The 25,204-nt window shown below is 37.1% G+C and overlaps 1 protein-coding gene across 2 annotated transcripts in view; it reads right to left on the bottom strand.

Annotated features, from left to right (window-relative positions):
• The window catches only part of HLTF (helicase like transcription factor), a 59,315-nt gene extending 36,311 nt beyond the window's left edge, over positions 1 to 23,004 (bottom strand). For both annotated transcript variants that reach the window (XM_065942945.1, XM_065942946.1), the window contains exons 1-8: positions 22,792 to 23,004; positions 21,458 to 21,665; positions 12,745 to 12,911; positions 9,857 to 9,990; positions 9,193 to 9,290; positions 7,838 to 7,912; positions 7,486 to 7,677; positions 4,399 to 4,494 (exon numbers count right to left, since the gene is read on the bottom strand). In XM_065942945.1, the coding sequence (XP_065799017.1) occupies positions 4,399 to 4,494; positions 7,486 to 7,677; positions 7,838 to 7,912; positions 9,193 to 9,290; positions 9,857 to 9,990; positions 12,745 to 12,911; positions 21,458 to 21,665; positions 22,792 to 22,811 (990 nt within the window). In that variant the 5' untranslated portion in view covers positions 22,812 to 23,004. The remainder of the gene's footprint in view (positions 1 to 4,398; positions 4,495 to 7,485; positions 7,678 to 7,837; positions 7,913 to 9,192; positions 9,291 to 9,856; positions 9,991 to 12,744; positions 12,912 to 21,457; positions 21,666 to 22,791) is intronic.
• Positions 23,005 to 25,204: the final 2,200 nt, after the last annotated feature.

Genomic DNA, 25,204 nt, shown 5'->3' with positions numbered 1-25,204 from the left:
TTACATTATTCTTTTCACATTAAATGACTTTGCTCAGCAAGTCTTTTCTTCATGAAGTTCAAAAAATGCACATAAAAAGTTTAACCAATCAAATACTATGCACCAATCTCATGGAATCTAATAATATTTCACTCTAAGCTCGCAATATCCAAATCTATTTGACATAATGAAATTTCTATTGCAGTAAATGCCTGGCTGGAAATCACATTTTCAGTCTCAATTTCAACTAATGTAGCAAACGAAATATCCTAAAGCCTTTCTCCTATATAACACGTTAAATGCATGGCTGATCTTAAGGGAAAAAAGAATGCCTGTTAAACTGGTAATTAACAATGAAGTTCTAAGTAGTCTTAGGTACTATTTTTCAGTTTTAATAACTAAAATGTAGGGGGGGGAACAAAGGAAAAAGCACTGGAATATTCAGGGTAGGGGGCTGAATCCTACATGTTATTAACACAGTTAAACTCCCAATAAAAATATAAAGAAGGAAATGCAACTAAGTTTATAAATTAAGAAAATAGAAAATGAATAAACAGCAGCAGGAAACTGATATGCAGCATCTTTGAAAACTAAAAAATCAGAAGAACAGCAGCAGATAAAAGTCCAAAAAAAATATTTTGCATATACTTGTACTTAAATTATTTCCTATTTTAAATACTTTAGACTTTCAGCTGAGAATGAAGAACGATCATTTCATTCTAATAGCGCTTATTTTCCTTGTAAAATGAATTCTTTATTAATTCTTCACTTCACTTCAGTCGCCCAGTTGTGTCCGACTCTTTGCGACCCCACGAATCACAGCACGCCAGGCCTCCCTGTCCATCACCAACTATCAGAGTTTACCCAAACTCATGTCCATTGAGGTGGTGATGCCATCCAACCATCTCATCCTGTCATCCCCTTCTCCTCCTGCCCTCAATCTTTCCCAGCATCAAGGACTTTTCACATGAGTCAGCTCTTTGCATCAAGTGGCCAAAGTATTGGAGTTTCAGTTTCAACATCAGGACTGATCACCTTTAGGATGGACTGGTTGGACCTCCTTGCAGTCCAAGGGACTCTCAAGAGTCTTCTCCATACCACAGTTCAAAAGCATCAATTTTTCGGTGCTCAGCTTTCTTTATAATCCAACTCTCATATCCATACATGACCACGGGAAAAACCATAGCCTTGACTAGACGGAACTTTGTTGACAAAGTAATGTGTCTGCTTTTTAATAAGCTGTCTAGGTTGGTCATAACTTTCCTTCCAAGAAGTAAGCATCTTTTAATTTCATGGCTGCAATCACCATCTGCAGTGATTTTGGAGCCCCAAAAAATATAGTCAGTCCCTGTTTTCCATCAATTTGCCATGAAGTGATGAGACCAGATGCCATGATCTTAGTTCAGAAAACTAAGCATTGAGAAAATGCTGTGCTTTAAGCCAACTTTTTCACTCTCCTCTTTCACTTTCACCAAGAGGCTCTTTAGTTCTTCTTCACTTTCTGCCATAAGGGTTGTGTTATCTGCATATCTGAGGTTATTGAAATTTCTCCTGGCAATCTTGACTCCAGCTTGGGCTTCCTCCAGCCCAGCATTTCTCATGATGTACTCTGCATATAAGTTAAATAAGCAGGGTGACAATATACAGCCTTGACGTACTCCTTTTCCTATTTGGAACCAGTCTGTCGTTCCATGTCTGGTTCTATGCTGTTGCTTCCTGACCTGTGTACAGGTTTCTCAAGAGGCAGGTCAGGTGGTCTGGTATTCCCATCTCTTTCAGAATTTTCCACAGTTTATTGTGATTCACATAGTCAAAGGCTTTGGCATAGTCAATAAAGCAGAAATAGATGTTTTTCTGGAACTGTCTTGCTTTTTCAATGTTTCAGCGGATGTTGGCAATTTGATCTATGGTTCCTCTGCCTTTTCTCAATCCAGCTTGAACATATGGAAGTTCACCGTTCACATATTGCTGAAGCCTGGCTTGGAGAATTTTGAGCATTACTTTACTAACATATGAGATGAGTGCAATTGTGCAGTAGTTTGAGCATTCTTTGGGAATGCCTTTCTTTGGGATTGGAATGAAAACTGACCTTTTCCAGTCCTGTGGCCACTGCTGAGTTTTCCAAATTTACGGCATACTGAGTGCAGCACTTTCATAGCATCATCTTTCAGGAATTGAAATAGCTCAACTCAAATTCCATCACCTCCACCAGCTTTGTTCGTAGTGATGCTTCCTAAGGCCCACTTGACTTCACATTCCAGGATGTCTGGCTCTAGGTGAGTGATCACACCATCGTGATTATCTGGGTCGTGAAGATCTTTCTTGTACAGTTCTTCTGTGTATTCTTACCATCTCTTCTTAATCTTCTGCTTTTAGGTCCATACCATTTCTGCTCTTTATTGAGCCCATCTTTGCATGAAATGTTCCCTTGATATCTCTAATTTTCTTGAAGAGATCTCTAGTCTTTCCCATTCTATTGTTTTCCTCTATTTCTTTGCACTGATTGCAGAGGAAGGCTTTCTTATCTCATCTTGCTTTTCTTTGGAACTCTGCATTCAAATGAGCATATCTTTCCTTTTCTCCTTCATTTTTCGTTTCCCTTTTCACAGCTATTTGTAAGGCCTCTTCAGACAGCCATTTTGCTTTTTTGCATTTCTTTTTCTTAGGGATGATCTGTCTCCTGTACAGTGTCACGAACTTCCATCCATAGTTCATCAGGCACTCTATCAGATCTAGTCCCTTAAATTTATTTCTCACTTCCACTGTATAATCATAAGGGATTTGATTTAGGTTATACCTGAATGGTCTAGTGGTTTTTCCAATTTTCTTCTATTTAAGTCTGAATTTGGCAATAAGGAGTTCATGATCTGAGTCAGCTCCTGGTCTTGTTTTTGCTGACTGTATAGAGTTTCTCCATCTTTGGCTGCAAAGAATATAATCAATCTGATTTCGGTGTTGACCACCTGGTGATGTTCATGCCTAGAGTCTTCTCTTGTGTTGTTGGAAGAGGGTGTTTGCTATGACCAGTGCGTTCTCTTGGGAAAACTCTATTAGCCTTTGCCCTGCTTCATTCTGTACTCCAAAGCCAAATTTGCCTGTTACTCCAGGTGTTTCTTGACTTCCTACTTTTGCATTCAGACCCCTATAATGAAAAATACATCTTTTCTGGGTGTTAATTCTAGAATGTCTTGTAGGTCTTCATAGAATCATTCAACTTCAGCTTCTTCAGTGTTACTGGTTGGGGCACAGACTTGGATTACCGTGATACCGTGATGGTTTGCCTTGGAAACGAACAAAGATCATTCTGTCGTTTTTGAGACTGCATCCAACTACTGCATTTCGGACTCTTTTGTTGACTATGATAGCTACTCTATTTCTTCTAAGGGATTCCTGCCCACAGTAGCAGATATAATGGTCATCTGAGTTAATTCACCCATTCTAGTCCATCTTAGTTTGCTGATTCCTAGAAAGTTGACGTTCACTTTTGCCACCTCCTATTTGACCACTTACAATTTGCCTTGATTCATGGACCTAACATTCCAGGTTCCTATGCAATATTGCTCTTTACAGCATCTGACCTTGCTTCTATCACCAGTCACATCCACAACTGAGTGTTGTTCTTGCTTTGGCTCCATCCCTTCATTCTTTCTGGAGTTATTTCTCCATTGATCTCCAGTAGCATATTGGGCACCTACCGATCTGGGGCGTTCATCTTTCAGTGTCCTATCTTTTTGGCTTTTCATACTGTTCAGAGGTTTCTCAAGGCAAGAATACTGAAGTGGTTCTGAATATAAATATATTATGTGTATATATTCTATATCTAAAAACATACATAAGTTAAATATGAAGAACAGTCACCCATACGCTCATCAATAGGACAGAATTATCACTATTAACCTTTTGGCACATACAGTATGTGTGACTACACTTAACACATATACAAATATGTATTTACAAATGAAGATTCAAATTCTATACAAGATGTACCTGGCCTCTTTTTTTAACTAAAAAAAAAGATTATGAAAGTATTCTTCAAAAATAGGAGTTTATAGTTTGATAATAAGTTAATTATCATCTTGTTGAAAAGTACTGCTTTTCTGCCTTTAAAATAATGCTGGGGCAATAAAGCTGTATTTTCCTCTTTGGAATAAATACATTTCTGATAATTTCTTCAGACAGTTTTTTTGAAATGGCATTATTGAGTCAAAGATTATAAATGCTTTTAATGCTTCTGATACATATTACCAAACTGACTTCAAAATGTAGTATCAACTTTCACTCTCATCAGCAATATACAAGGCCATTCATCATACCTCTAAAAACTGGGTATTATCAACTTTTTACCAATAATTTTTTAATGACAAAATTTAAGTTATGCAATAAACCAGAGAGTTTAGAAAAAACACACTAATACTTTACCTTCTTCAGTTGATTTTTCTTAATTCTTTCAACAGGAAGAGACCTGCCATCATGAAAGTTGGTAAGAATCACTGCAATGGCTGTCAAAGTTTTGCCCTATAAAATGTTTTACAAAGAAAAATGCTCAGATTCCGAAACCCAACAAAACCAATTTTTAAATTAAGAAAATATCAAACAGCATTCAGGGTCACAGAAGTGTGCTGATTATTATACTAAATAATATACATATTAATGAAGTTATTTCACTGATTATATTAGGAAATGCCTTACCATGCTGTATTATGGGGAATTATTAAATAATTTACTCTAAAATACTATAAGCATCTTTGAGAAATGTTATTTTATTGAACAACTGCCATTTAAAATTTCACATTTAACCCTGAACTAATAACTTTATCATGAAACTACAACTAATTGCTTGCCATATAATTCAAAGCCAACTTAAAATGATTAGTAATTCTAGTATGAACATAAGGTCATTATTTTATTAAACTTAATTTAATTTCAAAACTTAAAGGCTATACCTTACCAATAGAGTATAAAGGACAAGATACTTCTTTAGTATTTTTTAAAAGCAGAAATATAAATATTTTCATTATTTTCCATTATTTAGCTGAATTTATAACGAGCAACACATAAATAAATCTCTTTCAAGAAGAAAGCAGTGTAAAGCAATTGTTTTCAAAGTGTGGTCCACAGCGTCTCAAAGTTCCCCCTAGGACTTTTTCAGGAGTGTGTACAGTCAAAAATATTTTGATATTACTCAGACTTTATTTGTGTTGGATATTTGCAGTAATTCCACAAAATGCAATGGTGGGTAAAGCTGCTACTGCCGCCTTAGCATAAAACAAAGCAGTTGGCACCGTACTATATCAGTAATCATCGTATTTCTAACTAACACATACAGTAAAAAGGAAAAAAATGTTTTAAAGAATGCTCTTGATAAAGCAGTACACATTCGTTTTACCAAATCTCACCTCTTAAGTATGGATATTTTAACTATTCTTATCATAAGATGGGAAAAACACAAAACACTTCTTTTGCATACCAAAACATGAAGGTTATCTAGAGAAAAATCACTTTTGAGACTGAATTGCAAGCTCAACTACCACACATCATCATTTTCAAGTATCACCATTTTAACTTGAAAGAATGACTGACAACTAGTTATTTATGATTGAGCGGCAGACATTTTCTTGAAAAATGAATAAAGTGAGCCTGTGAACAAAGTGAGCCTATCAATTCCAAAGGAAAAAACTGACAATGTTTGTGGTTAAAGATAAAATTTGAGCTTTTAAGCAAAATTTATATTAGAAAACTTGTATCAACACCATAAGCTCAGAAGCTTCCCAAATGTAAAATGCCTTTCTAATAAGATCAGCAGTAATACCAATGAATGTAAAGTTTTTTATATTATATAATGAAATGCATCAACATTGGGCAGATCTGTTAACTCAGTGAACCAATATATTCCAAACGACCAATAACTAATGTTACAAAATCATGCATGGATGAAATATCCATGTAATGTGCAAGCAACACCAGTGAATTTTAACAGAACAGAGTATAAAAAGTTCACTGACATGGTATTTAATTTTTACATTATCGGAATTTCCCTGGCAGTCTAGGGGTCAAGACTCTGCACTCCCAGTGTAGCGAGCACAGGTTCAATCCCTGGTTGGGGAACTAAGATCCTGCATGCCACACGGCACAGCCAAAAAGAAAGTTCCACATTATAACTATGAACCTTTAACAGGGATTTCAGTGCTGGTCTGGTGGTTAAGAATCCACTTTCCAATGCAGCGGATGTGGATTCGAGCCCTGAGGCACTAAGGCTGAGGCACTGAGGCTGAGACACCAAGGTCCCACACGCTCAGCGGGATCTAGGCCCATGCCCCCCAACCACAGAGCCCATGCCACAGCTACCACTGCAAGACAGAACCCCGCAAGCTGTTAACACTGGAGGGGGCAGCCCATCCCTTCTCCAGTGAATCTTCTCGACCCAAGAATCGAACCGGGCTCTCCTGCATTGCAGGCGGATTCTTTACCAACGGAGCTACCAGGAAGGCCCTTTAACAAACTAACACTTAATTCTGATGTTCTGGCAAAGATCTAGTTATCCAAAAAAACTGCTAAAGTACACCTCTTTCAAATACATATCTGAGTGAGGACTAATATTCTCTGTATATCTCAATGAAAACAACAGAATCAATGAAAAAACAGGTATGAGAAATCAGCTATCAACTATTAAGCTGCACATTAAAGAGACTTGCAAAAATGTAAAACAATGCTAGTCTTCTCATCAAAACTGTTTTCGTTTTGGAGTGCACTTTTCACTGAAAAATATGCTAGTTCTGTTAGCAAGTAATGAGTTAAAAAATTTATTATCAAAATGAAAAAGTATAAAAACTGCTGATGTAACAAATCGTATCTTTCCTTTAATAAAACCTATAAAAGATAAGCAATCTTAAATTTCAAAAGAAATTGAGAAACATGTTTATATCATTACTGCCAATTGTTTCAATTGTACCTTGGGCAAACAAACCATAAGAAAGAAGAAGAAAAATTCGACATTATTTCAAGTGAAAACCATAGGAAAACTACATTCTACACTAACAGTGATATCTATTCCCAAACCGGCACCAGTATATTCCCATCTTTATCTACTTTAAGATTACTTCATATGAATCTTAAAAGTTACTGGACTTCCCTCGTGCCCAGAGAAGAGCCTGCCTGGAAATGCAGGGGACACAGGCTCAATCCCTAGACCAGGAAGACACCACATGCAGCAGGGCAGCGAGGCCTGTTCTTCGTAACTACTGTCTGTGCTCTGAAGTCCCCAAGCTGCAACTCCTTAGCCTGTGTGCCGCAATTACTGAGGCCTGTGAGCTCTGGAGCCAGCGCTCCACTACAAGAGAAGCCACGACAGTGAGAAGCTTGCTCACTCCAACCGGAGAGAAGCCCTTGCTCGTCACAAGAGAGAGTCTGTGTGCAGCAATACAGACCCAGTGAAGTCAAATAAATAAAGTTTAAAAAAATCTTAGTTAAAAAATAAACTGTTATTAACTTAATAAAAAATATAATTACCAAACCCATATCATCAGCTAAAATTCCTCCATGAACATTTTCTGGTCGGTCCTTTTCAGAAAAATTTGTTATTGTGTTATAGTATAAGTCACTTCGCTGTTCCCAGAATGGTGGAAGTTCTTCACTGTTTTCCCGTGAAACCATCCAAGCTAAAGCTTGTTTTTGATGAGGAAGCAATGGTGTTTCAATAGCCTATAGGAAATGTCATAAACAGAAATACAGTAAGCCCTTTCTTGTAATAAACCCCACAAAGAATCTGGAAAACAGTTGATCTTCTGATTTAAAAACATGTATATATTAATGCTACATTTTAAAATTTCAAAGTTTTAGATATAAAATACTGGTCCAGTACCTCAGCTGGTTCCATTTCCTGAGTTTTATCATCTTCTTTTAAATCTTCAAACAATTTGTCAAACTCTGTCTTAAGCTACCATGAAGAACAACAAGAAACATAATGAAACAATTCAATTAATAACTGCACTTAATTCAGAGACTTCAAGTCATTTAACTAGGAGTTGCATACCAAAAGGTACATAAAATATGTTAATTTTTTGAGATACTACACTGCTCAATAAAAGCAGAGCAGATCCTTTACGAAACTGTTATAGTCGAAAAAATATAGAATGGAGTTTTAAGTCCTGGGTTTCAGTCACAGCTCTGTCACAAACAAACCTTTATATACCTTAGGGCAAGACATTTATCTTATATGGCCCTGTATCGTATTACTGCAAAACAAACAGAATGAACTAGATTTAGAGTGTATCTAAGGTTCCTTCTGCCATTGAAATTCTATGATTCTACTAGCTGTATTCAAACCATTTTAGCAGATCCTATCAGGTATAATTGACTTTTTCAAGTAAATAACATTACATTGATTAATACTATAATCAGAAACTTGCTATGTGCAACAAAATATTACAATAATTTCAATCTTAATGCTAATTTAGTTGGTTCTTTAAACTGATCTTGTCTAATTTTATAGTAACATATATGTGTTATAATGACTTTTGTAAATTAGCAAATAAATGCAGAGCATCAGTCCAGAAGAAACCATGTCAAGTCTAAAAGCAAGGAGAGGTAATCTGGGGTTTACCAGTCAGACACAGGCTCAAGCCCTTCTAACAATGAACAAGGAAAATACACTAACTACCTTAGAATATAAAAAGGCTAACACTGATGAGTAGAGACAAAAAAAAAATTGTGTAATTTTTTTTTATGTTTGTGTAATTGGTAGATTCATTTCACTATTTTATATCTGTTTTCCCCCAAACTAACCCAATGTAATAGTATCCTGGATCACAAAGTAGACAAAAGTAAGAAACAGACTAAGGTCAAAGATTTGGAACTAGTTTTTTTAGCACTGAATTTGCAATCTTACTGAAAGGAATAAATTTCAAGCTTCAATTTTCTAAAAATTATGGATACTTAAAAATTTTCAAATAATACAAAAACATCAAAATATAATAAAATATTCCAGGTATATATAGCAATGAATGTTTCAATGTATGCATGAATATATATATGTAGCTATATACCTTATCACTGCTTTCTTTATACATAAATATTTACAATATATTTTATTGATTCTACATTTCATAACAATATAAAATCACTAACACCAGCACATGCATATTTATCTCATTTTTAAACATCAATCTTCAACATTTAAAATTCACTTTCAGATTATAAAATTTAAGAAAAGCATACCTGTTCAGTCGTCATCTGTACTGCAGCATGAACTGGCATACTATAGCTCGGTCCAGCTCTTCCAGAGCCCCAGCCACTTTCCAAACTGAACCCTAAAGCTATAATTTACAAAATGAAAAGAGTACAAAATTATCTTTCAGTAAATTGCTTTTAAAGCTTGTCTAATAAGCTAAATTAAACCTTTCCTTAATACATGTTTTAAACATTTCAAAGGTAAATTTCTTAGTTCATTCAAAAAATACATTAAAAGAATTCCACATGTTCTGAACTTTTGAAACACAAGTAATACCTTTTCATTCTCTATTAGGAAATTCTTTTTGTCTATTACTTATTAAAAAGAATGTTTAAAATCGGGAATTTCCAGGCGTTAACACTGGGGGAAATCTGGGGAGGGCCCTCCCTATACATTTTTCTGTGTGTGTTTGCAACCTCCTATGAATCTATTATTATAGATTAAACAATAAAAGAAAAATTCATGTTAAATGTTAAACAAAAAAACTTCAGGATGTCTGTCCTTAAAAATAGTCCTAAAAAAGAACTTGGAGGCTTCAGCACTAATAAATTTAGTCAACCAAACTCAAAACTATTACTTAAGAGAATAAATACTTTATAATTCTGGCATCTTACAATATCAAAATAATAGTATATTAAACCCTATACTTACACTTTGGTGCAGGTCCCAATTTAAATCCATGTTTCTTTAACTCATCTAAAACTGCTTTTCTATTTTCTTCTTTTCCCCAAAATGTCATTTGCAGAGGCATGGTAAAAGTATTGTTTGCACCAAAAGGAACTACCCTATTATAATTAAGAGAAAAAAATGAGAAGTTAGTAGAGTTCCTTCTTTACATTTAATTTTAAGTCCCATTAAGAATCATGTTAAATAACTGTCACACTCAAATTTTGCATGGAAGTAAAACAGAAAGCGATTGTGGAGGACAGAGAAGCCTGGAGTGCTACAGTCCATGGGGTTGCAGAGTGGGACACGAATCAGCAACTGAACAGCAACAACAAAGAGGAACTGACTGGGCAGCCCAGCAAGAGAAAGAACATGGAGGAGGACCAACAGTGAGAAGGAAAGGGTCAGAATGCCAGAGGAAACTAAGATGAGATAAGAGTTTAAATACACAAGATAACCTATTACCAAGGTTGTAAGATAAGCAAAATAGAAAGTTTACTTGAGAAGGTAGAGCTTTCGCTAACAGAACCACTGAGTGTAGCAACCTGTTCTGAGAAAATGGGGGATGATTTCAAAGAATTATTTCTGATTCGGGATTCACTGAAAGTTTACTCTCAACATCTGAAAAACCTGAGAAAGGAGATGAACTGAGAAAGGAGAAGACAAGTAAACAAGTGAGAAGACACTGCTAAGTATTTATCTTCCAAACTCACCTAAACAATCTACACTAAAATGTAGATCACAAACACAAATACGTACAAAACATAACCAAGGAGACTGAGTTTTAAAAAAGGAACAGGTGGTAAAACTAAGAAGGGATATGCCTAATTAATGCAACAGCTGCTACCTAGCTCCAGTCAAATGATGTCACTTGAGTATCCTGAATTACCAGATCTTCCATTTATCAAGAGAAATCTTTGTAAATAATGTTTTATAATTAGGGAAAAATAATATGCATAAAATGCAGAATGTCCAGATATTATAATACTGGAAATGACTGAAAAAATTTAAACACTGTGTAGACAAAATCAAACTCATCTGCAACTGATCATACCTATCAGCTTACAACCATATTTAAACAAACATTGCCAAACTTCTAAAATCAACACACTAAAAAGGCTTTTTTTCCTCCTCAAAAAAATTAGAGATACCAAAGGAACATTTCATCCAAAGATGGGCACAATAAAGAACAGAAACGGTATGGACCTAACAGAAGCAGAAGATACTAAGAAGAGGTGGCAAGGATACACAAAAGAACTGTACAAAAAAGATGTTAATGACCCAGATAACCACGATGGTGTGGTCACTCACCTAGAGCCAGACATTGTGGGCAAAGTCAGGTGGGCCTTAGGAAGCATCACTACGAACAAAGCTAGTGGAGGTGATGGAATTCGAGTTGAGCTATTCAAATCCTGAAAGATGATGCTGTGAAAGTGCTGCACTCAATATATGCCAGCAAATTTGGAAAACTCAGCAGTGGCCTCAGGACTGGAAAAGGTCAGTTTTCATTCCAATCCCAAAGAAAGCAATGCCAAAGAATGCTCAAACTACCGCACAATTAAACTCATTTCACACGCCAGCAAGGTCATGTTCAAAATCCTCCAAGCTAAGCTTCAACAGTACGTGAACCAAAAACTTTAAAAGAGGCAGAGGAACCATAGATCAAATTGCCAACATCCACTGGATCATAGAAAAAGCAAGAGAATTCCAGAATAACACCTGCTTCATTGACTATGCTAAAGCCTGACTGTGTGGAGCACAACAAACTAGAAAATTCTTCAAGAGATGGGAATACCAGACCACCTTATCTGCCTCCTGAGAAATATGTATGCAGGTCAAGAAGCAACACTCAGAACCAGACATGAAACAATGGACTGGTTCCAAATGGGGAAAGGAGTACATCAAGGCTGTATATTGTCACCCTGCTTATTTAACTTATATGCAGAGTACATCATGCAAAATGACAGGCTGGATGAAGCACAAGCTGGAATCAAGATTGCCAGGAGAAATATGAATAACCTTTACACATGCAGATGACACCATCCTTATGGCAAAAAGCGAAGAGAAACGAAAGAGCCTCTTGATGAAAGTGAAAGAGAAGAGTGAAAAAGCTGGCTTAAAACTCAACATTCAAAAAACCACGATCATGGCAAACAAAGGTCCATCTAGTCAAAGCTATGGGTTTTTCCAATAGTCAAGTATGGATGTGAAAGTTGGACCATAAAGAAGGCTGAGTGCTGAAGAACTGATGCTTTTGCAGTGTGGTGTTGGAGAAGACTCTGAAGAGTCCCTTGGAGAGCAAGGAGATCAAACCAGTCAATCGTAAAGAAAATCAACCTTGAATATTCACTAGATGAACAGATGAAGCTCCAATATTTTGGCCAAAGGATGCGAAGAGCCCACTCATTAGAAAAGACCCTGATGCTGGGAAAGACAGAAGCCAGGAGGAGAGGGGAACAACAGAGGATGAGGTGGTTGGATGGCATCACCGACTCAAGGGACGGGAGTCTGAGCGGGCTCTGGGAGGCAGTAAAGGACAGGAAAGCCTGGCGTGCTGCAATCCACAGGGTCGCAAAGAGTCAGACACAACCGAGCGCCTGAACAACAAAAAGGCTTTTTTCCTAAAAGAGCGTGTGGACTTTCTAATGTCTGAACCTAAGTCTCTTTTTCTCCATGGTAATAATTTACCAGGAAAGTGAGGGAATAGCTATTTGATGGCTAGGGTAGTGCAGGCAGATGATAAAATTAAAACATTTACTGAACACATACTAAAGGTATAGTGACAAAAGTTGTCAGGGCAACTACACACATCCTTAAAGTCCAAGATCACCACAGTTCACAATTATTAAAACTAAACTCCAAAAGTGCATTACCCTTCAATTTGTGCCAGTTTGTTGTCCATGATATAGGCCAAGGCAGCTGCAAGATCTTTCTTTATATGACCAACCTGATTTCCATTCACATTGTTTACTTTAATTGCATTCTTATCATAGGGGTTATTCGGCTCTCGTTGTAATGCAACCATTTCATTATTATTAACCTAATAAAAATAAACAGACATGTTATAAATAAGTAACATATGATAGATTTCTTCATTGTACTTTATCTGGGATTTCCATTCATTTTTTTAATGCTTACTGAATAACACCACGCATAAGGAATGTACATTTTCTTAGACTCATATTTCTATAGAAATATTAGAGAATATATTTTATAATTCTTTTGCAGTATTTTCCTAATTTACATTAATTGGGAAGTTAACAAATCCTTGATATATAAAAGGTATAATCAAAACTAACAGATACACATTATATAAAATTCCCAACATAACTTCAAAAACAGATAATCTCTTTAGTGCTTATTATATACCAAACATTGTTCTAAGTATCTTATACAGACTGATTTTCAAAATTGTCACAACCCTACTGGTAGGTCTTATCATTATCTCCATTTTGCAGATGAAGACACTAAAGCACAGAAAAGTTAAGTAACTTGTCCAAGGTCATAAAGTTACTAATAAGTAGCAGAGCTTAGAATTTGAATCCAGGCAGGCTGGTTCCTAAGCCTAAGTTTTCCAGAATCTGAAAGGGGAAAAAGGTATTAATTGTAAGTCAGAACAGAAGTGGATCAAGAAAACACATCCAGCCTTCAACTCCTGCCATTATCTGATTCCACTTAATTAAAAACTGCCAATTTTCTAATTGAAAATGGAAGAGTGAAGATTTCCAAAAATTGTCTCTTCTATAAAAGCAATAAAAAATCTGGCAAAAACTGAATCAACTTTTCAGAACTCTGGAAACTAACCTAAGTGTCACAGAAACCTGCAGAGTCTTAATTCAAGAAAACAGCTGAATGTCAGTGCCCTAGTCTCACCTCCATCTCTCAGTTCATGATAGCCTTTTAAAATAGAACCACTTGCTGGAATTCTCGGTACAGCCTGGTAGTTACCAGAGTAAGCATACTGAAGTAGAATCTTTCAAAGATTCATTTCTACAGAATTGTCATTTGACCGGTATGGTGGTTCCCTAGAAGACTCCCACTTACAAAGCTGTTTCTGCTTGACGTCAGAACTTATTACCCAGAAGATAAAACCTTCTCCCTTGGGTGGGTGTTTATAAAAAACAATTTTTCAGGGACCTCCCTGGTGTCCAGTGGTTAAGACTCCACACTCCCAACACAGGGGCCCAGGTTCAATCCCTGGTTAGGGAACTAGATCCCACATGCCACAACTAAGAACTAGTACAGCCAAGTAAATAAAATAAAAATATTTTCTTAAAAATTTACAAGCAATGGTTAATAGCTGAAGCAAACAAAACAAAGAGTTTAAAAGGAAAAAGCGGAAAATAAGATGCCCATAGGGGCTTTGAAAAGCTCCAGCATATTCCTGGGAATCTAGAAGGGCAAAAGCAAGCACATGGCTATTCACATGCCCAGGGCTGTGCACATGTTCAAGAAAGACCTGAGAGGCCCTAAGCTCTTACCTCTGGCTAAACCTGAAGATCTGAACAGGTTAAGGCACAGTCGTCAACTGCCAGGCTGAGTGTCAAAGGAGTACCCCAAATGCACACAGGTCCTCTCAGGAAAGACTGGGAAATTTACTCGTTCTAGTTCAACCATTAGCTGACCACTAAGCTAACCAAATACAGCTATCAAGTCACCACACACAGCAAAAACTTTTCCAAGGCTAATTTAGAAAGTTACTAAACAAACGATTACTAAAATCAACAATAACCAGCAACTATGGGGAGAAGGAAGAATATGATTTTGAGAGTTGCCACATTATTTTTTGTTGTTGCTCACATTCTTTATCTCACGTAGATTATTCTTTTAATTGAAGTATAGTTGGTTTATACTGCTGTGCTAGTTTCAGGTTTATAGCAGTGACTCAGTTATATATGTGTATATATACACATACACACATGTTTATATGTATAAAAACTATTATTTTTCATATTCTTTTCACTTAAAAGTCATTACAAAATATTGTGTACAGTTCCCTGTGCTACACGGTAGGTCCACATTGGTTATATAGTAGTGTGTACATTTTAATCCCAAACTCCTAATTTATTTCTCACCCCACTTCCCTTTTGGTAACTATGTCTTTGGACCTATTTCTGTTTTATAGATAAGTTCATTTTTATCTTTTTTTTAGATTCCATGTATAAGTGATATCATGTGATACTTGTCTTTCTCTGTCAAATTTACTTCACTTAGTATGATGATCTCTGGGTCCACCCATGTTGCCACAAATGGCATTATTTCACTCTTTTTCATGGTTGGGTAATATTTCATTGTGTAGATATACTATATTTTCTTTATCCATCCATCTGTTGATGGGCATTTAGGTTGCTTCCATGTCCTGGCTATTGAAAATACTGCTGCAATGAACATTAGGCTGCACAAATCTTTTCAAATTATAGTTTTCTTCAGGTATATGCCCAGGAGTGGGACTGCAGGATATGATTTAGAGTTGCCACATTATGCAAAACATCTAATTTTCAACAACAAAAAAACATGAGACATGCAAAGAAACGAGAAAGTATGTCCACACATAAGAAAAATGCTATCAATTACCTATCCCTAAGGAAGCACAGATAACAACTAGAAAAAAACATTAAAGTTTTAATTTTAAATATGTTCAAAGACCTAAAGCAAACCATTTCTAAAGAACTAAAGGAAAGCATGAGAACTATGTCTTGACATACAGAAATCTGGAGTCAAAAAAGTACATAGTTAACTAAAGTTCAAAATTCACTAGAGAGGACCAAACAGCAGATATGAGCAGGCAGAAGAAAGAATCAATGAAGCTGATGATAGGTCAACTGAGATTATAACATCTGACGAAGTTAGAGGAACAGAAAGAAAAAAGAATGAAGAAACACGAACAGATCCTATGGGACAATAGCAGCATACCAACACACACAGTCTCAGAAGGAGGGAAGAAAAAAAGGTAGAGAATACATGTGAAGAAGTCATAGCCAAAAACTTCCCAAATTTGATGAGGAAAACATTAATCTACATATTTAAGAAACTGAACAAATTCCAAGTAAAAAACAGACTTCAAACCCAGACACATCATAATCAAACTTTGGAAAGAACATTGAAAACAGAAAGAAGCAACTTGTCACATACTGGGGCTCCTCAAGAAGATTAACAACTGATTTCTCACCAGAAACCACGGGGGCCAGAATACAATGGGATGACTTCTCACAGTGCTAAAAGGAAAAAATTCAACCAACAATTCTTTATCTGGCAAAATCATCCTTCAAAAATAAAGAAGAAATTAAGACTTCCCAGACAAAAGCTGAGAGAATCTATCGCTCGCCGACCTGCTCCACAAGAAATACTAAAAGACCTTCAGGCGGAAGCCGAAGCCATGAGACAGTGAGTCTATATGAAGAAATGAAAGCACAAGGTAATCACACAGGTAAACGTAAAAGACGGTAAGAAACTTCTGGTTGTAACTTTTTTCTCCTCACTGATTTAAAAGGACATATAACAATCATTTTAAACCTGTACTGATGAATATACAATGTATATAAAGATTTAATCTGTATGATAACAGCACAGAAGAGTGGGGAGGAAAACAATGGAACTATTTTAAAGCAAAGTTTTTATAAACAATTAAAAGTAAGTTGGCACAAATCCAAAATTATGAATTACGATAACTGCAATTCCCATGGGCATTAGTAGTTAGTAGTAATTTCTTAGTAGTAGAAAACAACTCAAATATAGAATAAAAGAAACAAAAAGGGAACTATTATATATTTAACACAAAAGAAGATAGTGATGGAGGCCAGACCCAAGGGTTACATATTGTATGATTTTTTTTTATATGAAATGCCTAAAGTAAGTAAATCCATAGAAACAGAACATAAATTAATGGATGCCATGAGCTAAGAGAAGAGAGAAATAAGGAGTGATTATTTATAATAGTAATAGTACACTAGAAAAGTAATAGTAAAAGGTTTTTTGGAATGATGAAAATATTTTGGAATCTGACAGTGGGGATGGTTGTACAACCTTGTGAGTATCTAAAAACCACTGAATTGTACACTTAAAAATGATAAATTTTACAGTATGTGAATTACCTCAATTTTTTAAATTGCCTGAAAAATATGCAGGAAAGCTGCTTAAATCTCCCAGCATCTGTCTACTGACTTAAGAGACTACAGTCTGACTAACCAGATTATCAGACAAATATTACTCCTTCAAGATATTCTGTGAGGCATAACTCTGTTTTCTACCAACCCACCTTCTCCATGCCACTCCTAAAGTATAATTTTCTTTAAACCATATTAATGCAAATTCCAGGAAATATATAACCAAAAAGTAGGGCAAGATGTGGAGACTATAAAAACAAAGAAAATATGACCCAAGCACAAGACAGAAAAGAATATATTAAAACAAGATTAAGACAACAACAAAAAGAATCAGGACTAATTATAACAGTACTTTTAGACAAGAAATAATCTATTATAAAAGCTTTGAAGGGTCAAGAAATAAAAAATGTAAACATAAGCAAATGGAAAACATTTTTAAAAAGTTAAAATGTATAATGCCGATATTAAATAACAAAACCTAGGGGATACAGCCAATGCAGTACTTTGAAGAACATTTAAAAGATTAAAAGTTTTTATTATTAGGATTAAAATTAAGCATTCAAATCAAGAATCCAAATATAAAATAAAATGAACCTAAGGAAAACAGGATACAGAATGTATAAGATAAATCAACAAACAAAGAAAGATGATAAACATTAAAAAAAAAATTCAAGATTACATGAAAAGATGAAACAGATAAATCTCTGTTGAGGCTAATCAATAAAAAATAAGAACAGACACAAATATATAACACAAACAGTGAAAACAGGAATAAAACCATAAACATGGTCAAATATTTTTAAGTATAAATGACTTATGCAAATTGTGGCAATAAGTTTGAAAATATAAATGGATGCTTTTCGATAAAAATATAAATTGCCAAAATTGACTCAAGAAATATCTTAATAATGCTGTTTGAATGAAACCAGACTTAAAAAGTACATATTGTATGATTCAACGCATATGAAGCTCTTGAGAATTCCCTGGCAGTCTAGTGGTTAGGACTCCATGCTTCCACTGCAGGGGTCACAGGTTTGATCTCTGGGCATGGAACTAAGATTCCACATGACTTAGGGAACACCAAAAAAACAACAAATAAAACAATGTATATGAAATTCTAGAACGGGCTAAACCATCTACAGTGATAGAAATCAGACTGGTGGTTCTTAGGGCAAAGGCAGGGATGAATGACTGCAACAGAATACAAGAGAACTTTCAGAGGTAATGGAAATGATCTGTATGTTGATTGGGTAATGATTATTAGGTATATATGTTTGTTAAAACTCAGAATCATGTACTTACAATGTTTGCATTTTAAAATATATATATAAATCACATCTCAATAAAGCATAAAAAAGCTGAAAATAATAAATAAAAAAGTATACAAAGATAAATACCTCAATTTTATTTCAATATTCTTATCAGTGATCAACTCCAAAATGTCCATCAACAAGAAAATAAAAGGTACAATATTTGTATTGACATGAAAAGACATTATTCCTAATATTTTACTTTAAAAAAGGTGATAATATATATAACACGATCCTCATTTTTGTTAATGTATAATAAGATTGCAATTCATATGCATATGCTTTCAAGGTAAAGTGTGGAAGACATAACAAAGTTGTGGTTCTGGACTGAGCGAGACTTAAACTACTTTTTCTTTTAGCCATTTTAAAACAATAAATGTGTAGTACTTATAAAATAATACACATTTTATAAAATTAAAAAATTAAGCGATAATAAATTTTACTCAGCCCAAATCAGCCCATCACATTTTTAAATAGCTTACCAGTGTCAGAGAAATTATTCTAAGATCAACAAATAGTGATCGTTCTATAATAAAAAACAACCATGATTTAATGGTTGTTTAAATTTAAGATAATTTAGAAACAATATTTAGTTTGGAAAATTTTCACAAATCTAAAATAGGAAAGTTCTGAGATGAGTATGAGAGCTGGAGAACTGATGGGATACATGAACTGAGAACTGATAGACTTCAGGAAAAAATCAGAAAAGAAAAACGAAAGAATAGGGACTTCCCTGGTGGTCCAATGATTTTGACTCTGTGCTTCCACTGAAGGAGCACAAGTTCAAAGCCTGGTTGGGGAACTAAGATTCTGCCTGTCACAAAGTGCAGTCAAAAAAAAAAGTAGTATACAGAATTAAAGAATAAAGTAGAAAGAACACGAAAGTGAACAGATCTTGTCAAAAAAATGGTAAGGGAAATAAATGATGAAAAGAGAAAAGTGAAAAAACATGGATAAAAATGATCTCAGGAAGTAACTGGCATATGTATATGCACAGAAAATTTAATACAGAGAGAGTAAAATGGAGAGTTCTGAAGGAAAAAACGAGCTTTGAAACAGAAACCATTTACAACTATAACTAGGACTTCCCTAGTGGTCCATTGGTTAAGAATCTGCCAATGCAGGGAGCACGGGTTTGACTTCTGCTCTGGGAAGACCCCACTTGTTGAGGGGCAGCTAAGCCTGTCTGCCACAACTGACTGTGCTCCGAACAAGAAAAGACACCGCAGTAAGAAGCCCAGGTACCATGACTACAGAAACTCCATGCACAGCAACGAAGACCCAGGGCGGCCAAAAAAAGGAAAACTATAATTAAAGTTTTCTGAAATAGAAGAAAACAAAGTTACAGAACGATCAACACTAAGACATTCCCTAATGAAAATTACGGTACTTCTAATTCACTTATATAGGAAAGAAGTTATATTGGCATTTCACCAATATCTTATACAACATCAAGATATCATGGGCTTCCCTGGTGGCTCAGTGGTGAAGAGTCCACTCCAATGGAGGAGACATAAGTTTAATCCTTGATACCACTAGGAAGGTCCCACATGCCGTGCAGCAGCGAAGCCCATTCGCCACAACTGCAAAGCCTGTGTGCTAGAGCCCAGGAACCACTACTAAGCCCACATGCCCCAGCCATTGAAGCCCATGCGTCCTAGAGCCCGTGCTCTGCAACAAGAGAAGCCACCGCAATGAGAGGCCTGCGCGCCACAACTCAAGAGCTGCCCCCACTCTCTGCACCTACAGAAAAGTCCACGCAGCAACAAAGACCCTTCACAGGCAGAAATAAATAAAACTTTTTAAAAAAGATATCATGAGAGAAAATATGAGTCAAGGATTTTATATTCAACCAAACTTTCCTTGAAGTGTATCACAATTACAAACATACAGAAACTCAGGAAATACTGTGGCTTCTTAAGGAATCTCCTAGACAACACACTTCAACACATTTCAGACAACCACAAAATGATTTGAGAAGCTGTAATATTATAAAGAAAATATGAGAGGATAAAACACTAAACAAATGGAATTCTTCCCCAAGGAATCTCCTGCAAAACATACTTCACACAACCAAAAAATGATTTGAAAAGCATCAACATAAGAAAAATATGGGAGAATGAAAGAACTGGTAAATCAAATGTCCACAGACAAATATAAGCAGCTTATGCAATAAATCAATGACATAAAACAAAGAGTAGGGAGGTGATTTACCTAACAACCAAAGATACTATTATTAATTTGTTTTGATCCTAATTCAAAAAAATTACTTATAAAAAGACATTTTAAGCAATTAAGAAAACTGGTTATATACTAGCTATTGGACATAAAAGAGAGTTATTATTAATTTTGCTAAGTACAACAATGATGTAGAAAATGTCTGACATTTTTTAGAAATACACACTTAAATGTGTAAAGTGATACAGTTAGCATTTTTAGTACCAAATGAAAAAAGTGATGAAGCAAATGTGCAAAGAAATTGTTAACTACTGAATCTGGATCATGGGTATATGGAAGTTTACTGTATTATTCTACTTTTATGCATGTCTGAAATTTTTCAAAATTAAAAATCTAGATTTACCAAACAGATAACACAGAGGCATACTAGGCAACCATAACAAAGACAACTGCTTTCTCTGTCTTTGTCTCTGTTCTCTCTCTCTCTCTCTCACACACACACACAATGCAGAGAACAGAGACACAAAAAGAGAAACACAGGAAGAAAGAAAAGGACCTAAAAGCAGACAAGTCCCATACCTAGCATGAATTGATCTTCCTAACTTAAAAAAAAAAAAAGTGTAGAAATGGGCTCAGGGACAGGAGAAGAGAAGGCAATTAACCGACTTAGAAGTCACTTTGCAAAAGGCATCTGTGCTTCTTGGGCAAACCATTTAACCTTCCGGAGCTTTAGTTCTTCAGTTCTGAAATGGGATAATAGGCGCTCCATCTTCCACAGAGACACTGCAGTGCTCACATGAGACTACACAGGAAACAGTGCTTTGCACACTGTAACCCTGATATAAAAGTAAGGAACATTAATAATTAAGCATGTGTTATCTCTTGCCCAGATATATTTCAATTATTTAAATATTTACTGCACATATCACCTAATTCTTATTTTCTAGGTTAGTAACATCACATCACATTAACTTAATATCTAATGCTATACTCACTACTCCTGTGTAATAGCGTAGTCCAACGACATGGCCTCTCAAGGATCCAAATAGAACTGAATCTAACTCTTCATCACTTGTTAGGAAGTCATCTGGAGGAATAATATCTTGAAATTCAAAACGAGGAAAGAAAGTTGGATATGAGAGGCGTGGAAAATTTCCATGGACTCCATACTGGACAGTCTGCAAGTACTTCCAAACAGGATCTCTATTGAAAAAAAAAAAAAGCACAAAAATACAACATTTAACCCAACAGTCCTCAAAGACCATACTATATTTAAAGGCCAATTGCTTTCTCACACTATATTTCAACAAAATAAATCTAATATGGGAAGTGCTGTATAGAGATGAAACGCGTTCCTCTGGCTAAAGCAAGGATTGGAGTCAGTGGGGGAGGTTTCTAGAAACCCTACCTGTTCAATAATGCGTCTTCTACCCACAGGTATTCAAAGTGAAAACACCAATAAGGGTTCACAAACCTTTCTTTGTCACAATCACTTACTTAAACTGAAAAATAATGTGATGTCTGTAATTAATTTTACACCAAAATTTCAATGCTGAGCTAGAAGAAACTCGAAAATATAGAACTATTTTTAACATGAAGCCACTTACAGTTTTACAAATAATACATTCAGCATCCATTACTTTAATTCCCTTCGAAGAGAACCCTTCTTTTATTCAGGTATCTAAATCGTGCCATCCATCACGGGAAGTTTACCCCAAGCCTCCCACTTGGTTTAAGGGTAACCTCAACCCCTAGGTGGAGAACTGTTTCCGGAACGAATATGTAAACCAATTCAGACAATGAAAAGTAACAGGCAGTTGGCTGGGGCCTTCCAGGAAGCTTCCACTTTTCTGGAATGGATAAAAGCTACTTCCCCTGCGTTTTCCTCGAACGTCGCGCACACCGCTTTGGGCTCCTCTGCAGACAGAGATTTGCTCGTCTGTGCATACACATCAGCTGCGAGGTGCTCGGGGACAGAGGCGTCTCACCGGCCCTTTCTGCCGAGCACAATGCCAGCGCACAATGGGCACCTGGTGGGTGTTTCGTGCAATAAAGCACAGGTTGAGACCCCGGGTAGGCAGTGAGCTTAGAGCCCCAGGCTCCCCACATCCCTTGACAGATAGTTCCCCAAGGCTCTCGCAGGAGACTCGCCCGGGGATCCTCCCCTCTGCATTTATTCCTCCCGCGGCTATAAGAGCCGCCAGCAGAACGAACAACAGCTGCAAAGCTCGCACCCCGCACACGAAGGAAACGCTGGGAAGGTCAGGTTCATTTCAGGACTCCGCTAGACGGTTGCCGCCGGCGCCCCACCCCCCTCCGCCCCCTTCACCTCTTGAACATCCAGGACATGGCGCTGAGTGCGTGACGACCGGAACACTCAGACGCCCAGGATCGTTCTCAAGCCGCCTAAATAAGCCTCCTTCCAGGCCTCGAGGCCGAAAGCCGGTGACAAGTTCCGAGCGCCGGAGCGACAGCCCACTCCAGGAGAGTAAGACGCCGCGAATCCAGTCAGACGTCTACAGTAGCGTCTGCTTCCAGCAACAATTTGAGTGACCAGCGACGCTTTGTGACTGGCATCCGGAAAGTCCAATCCCAAGGAGGGACCTACGGAGGCAAACCAATCAAAGAAGAGGAGGGAGGGTAACTCCGCCCCGCGCAGCGATTCAAAGACTGGGGGGTGGTCCCAGCTGCAGGGGTGATTCCATCCGGGTTCTTCCCCGCCCCCAAGGCTGGGCGCGGGAAAGCCACGCGGCCCCAGTAGCACGACTGTGGTGTTCAAGGCCTCCGCGGTTCGTCTGATTACCCACCTCAAACAGAGGGCGACAACTCCGCTTTCCGCTATGTCCCTCAAGCCGTAAGCCTCGGCCCCATTTTTCAGGCCTTACCTCATCCTCATCCTAGTTTTCTCTTCATCTAATGTGACATGTAGTAGGGACTTCTACTCAATAAGCTCCGCACTTTACGAACCCTACCAGCCAGATCCTTCACTTCGTTTTCTGAGGTGAATCCGGGTAGTTGCCCTCAAAATATGCCTTTTAAGCCCCACGAGCGAATCAATGAGACACACCGGGTTCAGAGAGTTTAATTTCAATTTAGATTTATGGCGTTTCCATTTCTCTCTCGCTATCGCATTTTTTTTTTTTTTTTCTTTCCTTTTAGGGAAAATTTTCACTTCTACTAGAGGAAAACCACAGAACGCAAGGAGAGCAAAAGAAGCTCGTGGGTGACTGCTGGAAGTGTCCCGGCTTCCCTTGAAGGCACGTGACTATCCCGGCAGTAAGGGAAGAAGTTGGTTTTCCTCAGGGAACTCTAGGGAGAGCTTCCGCGTGTCCAATAGCCAGCTTTTGAGAGTCTGAGGAGACTCAGTAGAATTCAGCTTTGAGTGGGCGAGTGGGCCGGTGCAGTCCAGGTACTGACGGGACTGGTCTCTGCTCCTTGTCAGCCTTTTAACTGATGCAGCAGCAGCACCAGGGTAAGAAGCTGGCCTACCCTGCCCTTCGGATTGGTGTAAATGTCAAGACAAGTGCAGGATCAAAGAGGAAAGGTACTTGAGAAAGTGATTACTATTGACCCTCACCCTTCAAAGAATTGTCCATTTTACACTTCCATCAGCAGAGGATTTGGAGAAGGAAATGGCAACCCACTCCAGTGTTCTTACCTGGAGAATCCCATGGACAGAGGAACCTGGAGGGTCTTCAGTCCATGGGGTTGCAAAGAGTCAGACACGACTGAAGTGACTTGGCACCATAGCAGAGTATTAGAGGTGGTCAGTGAAACAGGTTTTTACGAGGCATTTGTTCATTATCTTAAACTATCCCAATCTGTAAATATGAACCCAGTGTAGAATGAGAAGTAGAATTTGCAGCAACTCAATACTTCATTTTACTGAACATGCTGGGCATGTGAGCTTCCCTGGTAGCTCAGTGGTAAAGAATCCACCTGCCAGTTCAGGGACGTGGGTTCAATCCCTGTGTCGGGAAGATCCCCTGGAGGAGGACATGGCACCCACTCCAGTATTCTTGCCTGGAAAATACCAAGGACAGAGGAGCCTGGGGAACTACAGTCCATGGGGTTGCAGAGAGTTAAACACAACTGAGAATGCGTGAACACACACACAAGGCATGTGGGATCTTAGTTTCCCCACCAGGGATCCAACCCATGTTCCTGCAGTGGAAGCACAGAGTCTTAACACTGGATGGCCAAGGAAGTCCCTAAATTATTTCAGTTATTTACTTTCTTCTAGAAAGTGTAAATGTGAATTTCTTCTAGAAGTCTTAGGAGGCAAATGGCAGTATAGTTCAATTTGGGGTGTGCCAGATCTAATTTCTTGGAAAATATGCCCCAAAATGCCCAAAGTGAAGATGTTTTGTGTATAAAGTTAATGAGGAAGTTATGCTCATCAGATTGAAAGATAAAATTTCAAATGTCACAATACAGGTAAACCTGATCCTCTCAAGACTTGAAACCTGTGAGCAGTGAACAAACCATGGTTAAAGAATGTGGATTGAATGAAGTAAAAATTTGCTAAAGTCAACATTTTTGTCCATATTGTCACTATTTTCTATCTCAGATCTAGCAATTGAACTTCAACTTGAGCACTCTTTCAGTTAATCATTATTATTTTAGTGTTTAAAAAGTGCACTGTGTACCAGTTTGATTAAAATGTTACTACACTTATAAATTCATAACTCTCACATAAGATAATGTTTTCTGAAAAATGAACTTGTAGCTAAAAAATAGAA

Source organism: Muntiacus reevesi, chromosome 8 (assembly GCF_963930625.1).
Source record: "Muntiacus reevesi chromosome 8, mMunRee1.1, whole genome shotgun sequence".
Lineage (NCBI taxonomy): Eukaryota > Metazoa > Chordata > Mammalia > Artiodactyla > Cervidae > Muntiacus > Muntiacus reevesi.
This window is presented reverse-complemented; position numbering and strand designations above follow the sequence as displayed.